The sequence below is a fragment of the Cyphomyrmex costatus genome, unplaced genomic scaffold (genome assembly GCF_001594065.2).
Source record: "Cyphomyrmex costatus isolate MS0001 unplaced genomic scaffold, Ccosl1.0 scaffold422, whole genome shotgun sequence".
In the NCBI taxonomy this organism is placed as follows: Eukaryota; Metazoa; Arthropoda; class Insecta; order Hymenoptera; family Formicidae; genus Cyphomyrmex; species Cyphomyrmex costatus.
In genome coordinates this window covers 2,129-11,348 of record NW_017278449.1, presented here as the reverse complement: position 1 = coordinate 11,348, position 9,220 = coordinate 2,129, and the positions used below count along the sequence as shown (strand labels likewise).

Genomic DNA, 9,220 nt, shown 5'->3' with positions numbered 1-9,220 from the left:
GACGGAGAAGGAGACGTTTCTTAATTTTTCATTAAAATCATCAATTTTCGACCGCTTATATCTCGAGAACGGCTTGACCGATTTAAAAATTCCTTGGCTCAAATTACTCGTGGTGATGCCGCCTTTCAGGACATATGACGTTCGATTCAAAATTTTTTATATTTTAATAGTTATGCACCTCCCAATAATGGACTTTGATGGCTCGGGATAAGAGACTTGTAGCGTCTCAGAGTTTTTTTGAACATGGCCGGAGACGCTACCGCGTCTCCTGATAAGATTTGTACAAAAATGGGAGTATTAAAAATTTTGAGTAAATTAAATGATATATATTTCTATATATCATTTAATTTACTCAAACTTTTTTAAAAGATATATCCACATCGTCTTTATACATTTCAGAAATGAAATCTACTTGTTCCTTGTAATAATCCTTAATTTTTAATTTTTGAAAAAAATTATCTCCGACTAACCAGGCTATCTTTCAACCGTATTTTAAAGATACAGAAGATAACATTTAATATTACGAGATTTTAATAAGGATTTAATATCGATATTTCTCGTTATTTGATAAAGGATACATATTCCATTTTTTTCTCATAAATGTAAATTAAAAATAACAGAATCAATTCAAATTTCATGATTGTAAAGCGTGCTTTTCTTTGATTTCGCCATATAAGTGCAAACATTTCCATTTTACATCGTACAACAAAAGAATAAGTGTACAAGATCATTCTTTTATTGCTTAATTATATAGAATACTATTTTGATTTCCAAAACGGATGCAATTTATGATTTAAAAAAGTAGATTATTTTTTATAAAGTAAATAAAGTATAAAAATATGTTCAATAAAAATATAATGTTATGAACACAACTTTTATACGTATATACATATATATATCTATATATATACTTGTTTGAAATATAAATATTAATACGAGTATATATGTGCTTTATATGAGCCTGTACAACCTACTTAAGAGGTCGTAAGGGCACATATATCATTAAATAAATTATAACTTAATTATGAGACCGCTGTACTAATAAATAAAATAAGTGAGGAAAGGACATTTATAAAATGTATTTGTAAATGATAGTTTAAATAAAAAGGAAAGTAATAATAAGATAATTTTCAATGAATTAAAGAAATAGCAAAAAGATTTTAATAGTTTTATTATAATTCAGTATTAAAATTAATATTCGTTACAAAAATAATGAGTATTCTGAAATGCATTAATTTCAAATGGAATTTCATTACAAATCGTCGCGATGCAGCCCTCTTCGAACATACTCGTACTGCCAGGGAACTTCACCAGGTAATGTTAGAAAATAATCAGCTAGTTTATCTCTTTGTTTGTAAGCAATTGTAGTTGCATGATGTGCTGAAGTGGAAGGTATGTCTGTCAATCCGTTATCACGATATCGCCGCCATTCTCCAGGTATGGTATTGCCTGTAATATTCTCTGAGTCAACAAAATTTGGAGGACAATATATTCTGTTATTCACTTCCACATGATCTTCTTCAGATTTTATAAAATTATGTAAACATATAGTCGACATGACAATGCTGTCTACGTATTTTGGATTCATATTGATAGGTTTTCGATAAATCCTCCATCGAGAAGATAAAATACCAAAGGTATTTTCAATGATGCGTCTTGCTCTAGACAATCTGTAACTCAATAGAATGTGAAACATGATTAAAATAAATTAAGATAATATGAAAAAAATATTACTATTATTATAATTAAATACATAAACTACTAAACCTGTAATTAAAAATTTTCTTCCTTTCATCAAGTAGTTTTCCGGAATAAGGTCGCATCATAATGGTACTGATTGGAAAACCACTATCTCCAAGAAAAAAGCACGGTAATCTAATGTTGCTTCTAGGAAGATTTGCAGTTCCTTTAGGGAGGAATGTTTAATGTTTCCTGTTGCAATGCCGAATAAATGTCAGAAGAAGTAAAAATACCTCCATCGCTATTTCCACCATACGATCCTATGTCGACTAGAGTAAACATGTATTTATGATCACACGCAGCCATCAGTACAATGCTGAAGGTCTTTTTGTAATTGAAGAATAAGCTCCCAGAGTTTGGCGGAGCTTGTATTTCCACATGCTTTCCATCAAATGCTCCTACGCAATGAGGGAAATTCCAGTTTTCCAGAAAGCCTCTGCAAATATTTTTCCATTTTTCTTCGGTTGGTAAACACAGATAAATTGGTTGCAACACCTTTACAATGATTGGACAAGTCTCATGAATGATTTTTCGAACAGTAGACTCTCCACATCTGAAAGCCAAAGCAATGGATAATATTTGATCGCCAGTTGCTAAATATCTGTAAAAAAAATATGTTATATCAAACAAACAGAAAAAAATATTACTATAAAAGAACATTTGCTATAAAATAATATAGTGCCATATACATATTTGGTTTATTAATATAATAATATATAATAAAACAAGTACTTAAATACCTCAAAGTTATGGTCAACCTTTGCTCTGGAATAAATGCTCGATGGTTTGATTTAATCAAGAAAGGCTTTGTCATTTCTAGTAGAAGGTCAAAAGTTTCTCTACTCATTCTTACATATCGAAAAAATATATCTTTGTCGTTATATCTTAACTCTTGGAAGAGATGCTCATAATCGCCATACAAAGGACGAGCTACATTGATGGGTCTCACCCACCATCTCCGATTTAACCATTTCCATTGTCGATTCCTTTTTTGTAACAAGGCCAATAGACACAATTGTAAAACCGTGAAAATGAAGAAGTCATCATCGTCCATGTTCCTTTATATCTGATAAGAGTTTAATATCTAAAATATATATAGATAAGAAAAATATAACTATACATATTTTTAATTTTATTGATTTGATTTTGTAAGTAACAATAAAAAATTCAGGTCTTCCATCAGTATACTTACTTCCAAATATATTTTAACAGGATTTGAACCGAAGTCTCATGTCCTATCCGCTAGATAACTACTTGTCGCAAAGTCACATAGCCTGAAAAGGAATTTCTGTTGTATTTCATAGAAGTATCTCACAATTCTTAATTTTATTGTATTATTTTATATCATATTTACAGCTACATAAAAACTAAGTTATTTGTATAAAACTTTTAAAATTTGCACAAAAACTTACTTTATTAATGCTTTACTAAAATTAGATAAAATATATTTAATATTATAAGAGATAAACATATCTTTAATAGAAAATATTTTTAAAAAATACTTATTTCTAGATATATTTTAACTTTTTATTCATATATTAACCTCTTGGCGTAATTTCACGTGCTCGGTAGTCGATATAATAATCAAAACAGTCCTTTTCTTTTTTTTTAGGTTAAGATAAAGCTTCATGCACAAGCTTGTGCGTTGGCTTCAAAACAGTCCTTTTCTTTTTTTTTTAGGTTAAGATAAAGCTTCATGCACAAGCTTGTGCGTTGGCTCTCGTTACGTTATGCGCTATGCGTTAAGCGTCATGCGTCATGGAAAAGTGTGTGCTGCGGCCTTAAGCCGCGCTAATTTTCTCCTACTATTAGGGTGCACTCAGATGGAACGATCTGTGGAAATGCGGAATTGGCGGAATTGACGTGATTGGTCGTTATTTCGTCCGCTATTTCGTCATTTTCTTTCCGCGGATTTTCTTTATATTTAACGGATTCCACAGAGATATAAACTGAGGCGTTTTTCCGTTATCTAACCAAAAGCAACCGCGACTAAGACTATCTTCGTTTTCAGGAATCAGAAGACAAAGATAGCCTTAGCCGCGGTTGCTTTTGGTTAGATAACGAAAAAACGCTTTTGTTTAACCCAACATGGCAAACATTAAAAATATTGTAAGTATATACAAAGTAATTCTTCAGAAGAGTTTCCTCACCTCTGATTTCGATGAAATTAGGATTATTCGACTCGTTTTGCGTAAAATAAAAGAATCTAGTAGAATAATTTTACCGAAATCGGAAGTGAGGAAGCTGTTCTGAAGAATTATACTGTATGTAATATTTTAAAATATTTTAAAATAAAAAATTTTTTAATGTTACGTAACTTTTGAAGGGTTAGAAATGTGAATACTGTGGATGGTTTTTACCAGAAAATTATGATTTGCTGCGTCAAACTTTCATACATTTTTTTATTATAGTAAAAGAAACCTGTAAATTTTTTACTAATCCGCATATCACGATCAGAACTTTACTAGAAGAAATAATTTCGCACACAGCTACTAAACAGTTTGAATATTTCAATATAAACATTATAACAGTTTTCTCCGTTCCGCAGAAATATTTTTTCTATGTTCACATGGTGCAGAATTAACAGAAACGTAAAACAGTCCTATCCAATGGAATATACTCTTTAGATAGATAAGTATAAAACGTCCGCTGTACGAGTTAGTATTATTAGTCGATAAAATTTCCGCTTCCGCGAGATCCGCTCCATGTGAACTTAGGAAATAAATCTGCGAAATGAAAATAACGGAATGAAGCAACGACCAATCACATCAATTCCGCCAATTCCGCATTTCCGCAGATCCGCTCCATCTGAATGCACCCTTACATGGAGCAGAAACTGCGCGGAAAAGCGGCACGGACTAGTGACAAGTTGACGTTACTATGCACTTTTTAATGAAATTAATAGATTTAAATACAATTATTAAGCAGATTCGTTGAAAAAATAAGATTATTGATAAAATGTGCATAGAAATAAGTTAATACATTTAAGAAAATGCATACAAATGTGAACTTGTCACTATACCGTGCCGCCTTTCCGCGTTCCATGTAAAAATATTATTACTGTGAAAAGAAATTGGTAAGTATGTGAATAAAATAAATGTATCTTTTTAATTTTAGTAATAAATTGATGTTTTGAGAATGTGTAAAATCTATTTCATAACCTCTAATTATTTTGGTTAAGTTAAAATATTAATACAAAAATTAATCCTCCTACACACAAGTTATAAGTTTTACATTATATTCTTTCATATATTCAAATATAGATACATATGTGACAAAAATTCAGCCTGACATCGACATTCTCTTCTGAAGATTCGTATGTACACAATCTAATATACTATACTATATGTATATAGACAAAGCACAAATATTGAAAGTATTAGGAAAAATATTTTGTAAATGGAAGAATATAACAATCAATATCACTGGTTTTTGTATACATTTATTATACGTCTATATTTATTGCTGAATCGTCGAAGAAGAACAAAAAGATGTATTTGGATACGAAATATATTCCATGAAACACAACGAAGAGAAGCTGGTGCACAAAGACTAATAAACGAAATGTGCTTAATGGAACCTAATAAATATTTCAATTATTTACGAGTGACACCAGAACAATTCAATTCTTTACTTGGTTTCGTTGGACCACATATAACTAAATTAGAAACTTTATTTCGTTCACCCATACCACCAGCAACAAGATTTGCTTTGACATACGATTCGTATACGACTCGTGTAAGATTCGCATATACTTCATAAACGATCGGATATGAATCGTATGTCTTTCATATCCTGTTCACATACGATCTTATCCCATTTACGTATACCATGACATATGATTTTGTCTTATGCGACTTTCACGGTAGGGAACCTAATAAATATTTCAATTATTTACGAGTGACACCAGAACAATTCAATTCTTTACTTAATTTCGTTGGACCACGTATAACTAAATCAGAAACTGTATTTCGTTCACTCATACCAGCAGCAACAAGATTTGCTTTGACATTACGGTTAGAAAATATATTAATAATATATTAATTATGTATTTTAACTTATAGTTTTAGTTATCAGTTTCGAATAGGCAAAAGTACGGTATCGAAAATAATATCAGAGACTACAACTGCAATTTGGAATATTTTACAACCAATTGTTCTAAAACAACCAACAGAAAATGACTGGAAGAGAATTGCTAAGGAATTTAATGATAAATGGAATTTCGTAAATTGTATTGGAGCAATAGATGGGAAACATATTATTATTCAGGTAAATAAATTAATTTGTTTTAGGTAAATAAATATATATTTTTAATTGTTAATAAAAATAAATATTTTAGGCACCTTCGCATTCTGGCTCTACATTTTACAATTATCATACATCCCATAGTGTAATATTGATGGCTGTCTGTGACGCGAATTATTGTTTTACTCTTGTAGACATTGGAGCAGGACACCAAAGCGATGGAGGAATATTTCAAAGAAGTGACATTGGTATTGCTTTTGAAAGCAATCTATTAAATGTACCTCCTCCTGAAAATATTTTAGAGAATTGTATGTTACCATTTGTTTTGGTTGGAGATGAAGCATTTGCCTTAAAAACATACATGATGCGACCATTTCCCCGAAATTCTCTAACTTACGAAAAAAGAATCTTTAACTATCGATTAAGTCGTGCACGTCGTACCATTGAAAGCGCCTTTGGTATTTTAGCATCCCGATGGCGAATATTTCGTAAACCAATTATAGCGTCTTTGGAGACTGTCGATAATATTATCAAAGCATCTCTTTGTCTTTATAATTTTATAATAAAGGATGAATTACAAAAATTCGTAAATAAATCACGGAATGTATTTACTAGAATGTTTGATGAAAGTAATGAATGTGGAGCTATGAGAGATATTACTTATATAGATACAAATGAACGCACATCACATAATGCTGTAACAATAAGAAATAAATTTGTAAATTATTTTATGAATGAAGGAGCGGTATTTTGGCAATATGAAGCTGTTCAAAATAATAATATGTAATCTAACATGACTTTATTTTTAAAAATATGTATGCATTAAGAAAACGTTTTTTACATAACAAATTTATGTGTGTTTATATATGTACTTGTATCTGTACGTAAAACAGGATATAATAAAAAAAAATTAGTATAACATTTGTATTTGTGCAAGACTTTTGTCTACAATAACATAATCTTAAAAAGAAACACTTTCTTACAATAAATAAACATAATATTGATAAACAAAATACATAACTGTTTTGTTTGAAATATAAAATTGTTATATCTGTACTTAAACAAACAATAAATTCCTTAATCATATAACTAAAACAAGAAATCCTTTCTTTTTCTATACTATTAACATAGTTTTTAATACTATTAATATTTTTGCTAATAATACTATTATAATTTATTTGTATCTGCAACAGGATATAACAAAAAAAATTTAGTATAACATTTGTATTTGTGCAAGACTTTTGTCTACAATAACATAATCTTAAAAAGAAACACTTTCTTATAATAAAACGTAATATTGATAAACGAAATACATAACTGTTATATTTGAAATACAAAATTCTTATATTTGAACTTAAACAAGCAATAAATTCTTTAATGATATAATTAAAACAAGAAATCCTTTCTTTTTTTATACTATTAATACTGTTTTTAATACTATCTTAACATTACTGTTAATATTGCTTGGTATTGTAGAACTACACTTGTTGTAAAACTTATTAATTGTAAAACTTATGGAGTAACTGCATTATTTCTATTTCAGCGGATAATCTGTTTTTCATATCTAGCATCCGTAAAGAATCTGCAATGCTGCGACAGAAGTGATCCACTGAGTCTGATGCAGCAGGTACTGGTGGTTTTAAAGCTGAAAGCCCTTGTAATAATTCGTCTTCGATAGTAGTAGAGCGTCGTGGGCGTTCTAACATAGAAAATAACATATAAATAAAAAGGTATTATTAATTTAAAAATTAAAATTCGTATAAAAGCTATATATACTTGATGATTTGCTGAAATTATAACTTTCGGGAGAATTTAATGAAGAAGACAAAGACTGAGAAGATGTAGTAGACGGCGAAAATTCAGGTGAAGGTGGTGTAAGTATAGGTGGAACCTGAGTAGCACACGATGAAAGTGGACTGTCAACGTGAGAAGTGTTATTCGATTGTGAAATATTAAAATTAAATGATGAAGCAAGCGGTTGTGATTGTCTACTAAGACGTATATTCGACACATGCCTAAAATAAATTATAAAATGTAATAAAAATGATTGTCTCATTTTTTTAAAATTAATTTTTTAGCTTTAATTTTATTTTATATTAATCAAAATATGATATATTTACTTTCGTTGATCCATACTATCATCTAAAAATGACATTAGTTCGTAATATTTATAGTTAGGACGTTTTTTGGCCGCTGCTGATGATCCACTAGGTAATTTTTTTTTCATATTACTTCGGATCTTCATGTATCTGTCACGTTGAACTTTCCAGCGTCTCTTTAATTCTTCGACTGGTACCTGGCCTATGTAAAATTATAATAAATAAAAATTTTAACATACAAGTAAACACATTTTCTGAAAAAAAATTATGAAGTATAATTGAAATAAATGTAATATTAGTGCAAATTGTTTATAACTTTTACTCATGCATTTTTATTATATTTTTTATATTCACCTTCAAAGATTTCAAAAATCTCTTGCCACATTTTATTAACGATTACTCGACTTCTGCTTTGGATTGATGATTTAATATCGTATAACGCAGGACGTTTTTGAACTTCACCAATGAGTACTTCAGTAAATTCTTGAACATCTCCACTGATATCAACATAGTCTACATTCTCATCTTATTCAGATGCTTCATTCATAGATTCTTCTTCATTTTCCATATTTTTTTGAGAATCACAGGTCTCTTTTGTTATCAGTACATGTTTATATATAATATACAGACAATTTCATGTGAATATTAATTTTAATAAAATACTCATTCAAAAAATAAGTGTTTATTTATATATTGAAAGAATTAATCTCTTTACCTGGATGTAAATATCTATTGTGTAGCATGTCAACGTTACATTGAAGAGTCTCAGGAGAGAATCCTATGTCATTGATAGATTGCAAATTTTCGTCATACATAATGTATATCCACAAATCTTTTAATATATGAAAGAATATAATGTAAAACTTATAATTGTGTAAGGGGATTCATTTTTGTATTAATATTTTAACTTAAACCAAAATAATTAGAAGTTATGAAATAGATTTTACACATTCTCAAAACATTAATTTATTACAAAATTAAAAAGATACATTTATTTTATTCACATACTTACCAATTTCTTTCCACAGTAATATTTTTAAAAATAACAACTGTCTGTTTTACTAGAATTTCATCAAGCCTCAACTTTATTAATTCCATTAACGATTAATCACATTTGATTATTTATAAGTCTTTGT

General features: G+C 29.2%; 3 protein-coding genes across 3 annotated transcripts; 1 reads left to right on the top strand and 2 right to left on the bottom strand.

Annotated features, from left to right (window-relative positions):
• Nucleotides 1–1,252: 1,252 nt before the first annotated feature.
• LOC108777256 (uncharacterized) lies at nucleotides 1,253–2,992 on the bottom strand. The gene is made up of 5 exons (XM_018544095.1): nucleotides 2,933–2,992; nucleotides 2,481–2,824; nucleotides 1,974–2,341; nucleotides 1,768–1,906; nucleotides 1,253–1,670 (listed from the first exon to the last, which is right to left on the bottom strand). Exons 2-5 carry the CDS (start codon nucleotides 2,792–2,794, stop codon nucleotides 1,253–1,255), a joined length of 1,239 nt encoding a protein of 412 aa, XP_018399597.1. The 5' UTR covers nucleotides 2,795–2,824; nucleotides 2,933–2,992.
• A 2,826-nt stretch (nucleotides 2,993–5,818) lies between these two features.
• On the top strand, nucleotides 5,819–6,772 carry LOC108777255 (uncharacterized). Its single transcript, XM_018544094.1, has 2 exons — nucleotides 5,819–6,009; nucleotides 6,180–6,772. The coding sequence occupies exons 1-2, from the start codon at nucleotides 5,955–5,957 to the stop codon at nucleotides 6,770–6,772; spliced, it is 648 nt and encodes a 215-aa protein (XP_018399596.1). The 5' UTR covers nucleotides 5,819–5,954.
• A 712-nt stretch (nucleotides 6,773–7,484) lies between these two features.
• LOC108777254 (uncharacterized) lies at nucleotides 7,485–8,690 on the bottom strand. The gene is made up of 4 exons (XM_018544092.1): nucleotides 8,439–8,690; nucleotides 8,106–8,286; nucleotides 7,762–8,000; nucleotides 7,485–7,684 (listed from the first exon to the last, which is right to left on the bottom strand). Exons 1-4 carry the CDS (start codon nucleotides 8,467–8,469, stop codon nucleotides 7,485–7,487), a joined length of 651 nt encoding a protein of 216 aa, XP_018399594.1. The 5' UTR covers nucleotides 8,470–8,690.
• Between the last annotated feature and the right edge of the window lie 530 nt (nucleotides 8,691–9,220).

What these genes read in the sequence shown, in the direction of transcription:
- LOC108777256 (XM_018544095.1), bottom strand. Translation starts at nt 2,794, where the DNA reads ATGGACGATGATGACTTCTTCATTTTCACGGTTTTACAATTGTGTCTA. An exon ending in AGGTTGACCATAACTTTGAG is followed by an intron (nt 2,342 to 2,480) that starts GTATTTAAGTAC and finishes TTTTTTTTACAG; the next exon opens with ATATTTAGCAACTGGCGATC. An exon ending in AAGAAAATTTTTAATTACAG is followed by an intron (nt 1,671 to 1,767) that starts GTTTAGTAGTTT and finishes ATTGAGTTACAG; the next exon opens with ATTGTCTAGAGCAAGACGCA.
- LOC108777254 (XM_018544092.1), bottom strand. Translation starts at nt 8,469, where the DNA reads ATGTGGCAAGAGATTTTTGAAATCTTTGAAG. An exon ending in GATTTTTGAAATCTTTGAAG is followed by an intron (nt 8,287 to 8,438) that starts GTGAATATAAAA and finishes AATTTTACATAG; the next exon opens with GCCAGGTACCAGTCGAAGAA. An exon ending in GATAGTATGGATCAACGAAA is followed by an intron (nt 8,001 to 8,105) that starts GTAAATATATCA and finishes AATTTATTTTAG; the next exon opens with GCATGTGTCGAATATACGTC.
- LOC108777255 (XM_018544094.1), top strand. Translation starts at nt 5,955, where the DNA reads ATGGAATTTCGTAAATTGTATTGGAGCAATAGATGGGAAACATATTAT. An exon ending in GGAAACATATTATTATTCAG is followed by an intron (nt 6,010 to 6,179) that starts GTAAATAAATTA and finishes TTACTCTTGTAG; the next exon opens with ACATTGGAGCAGGACACCAA.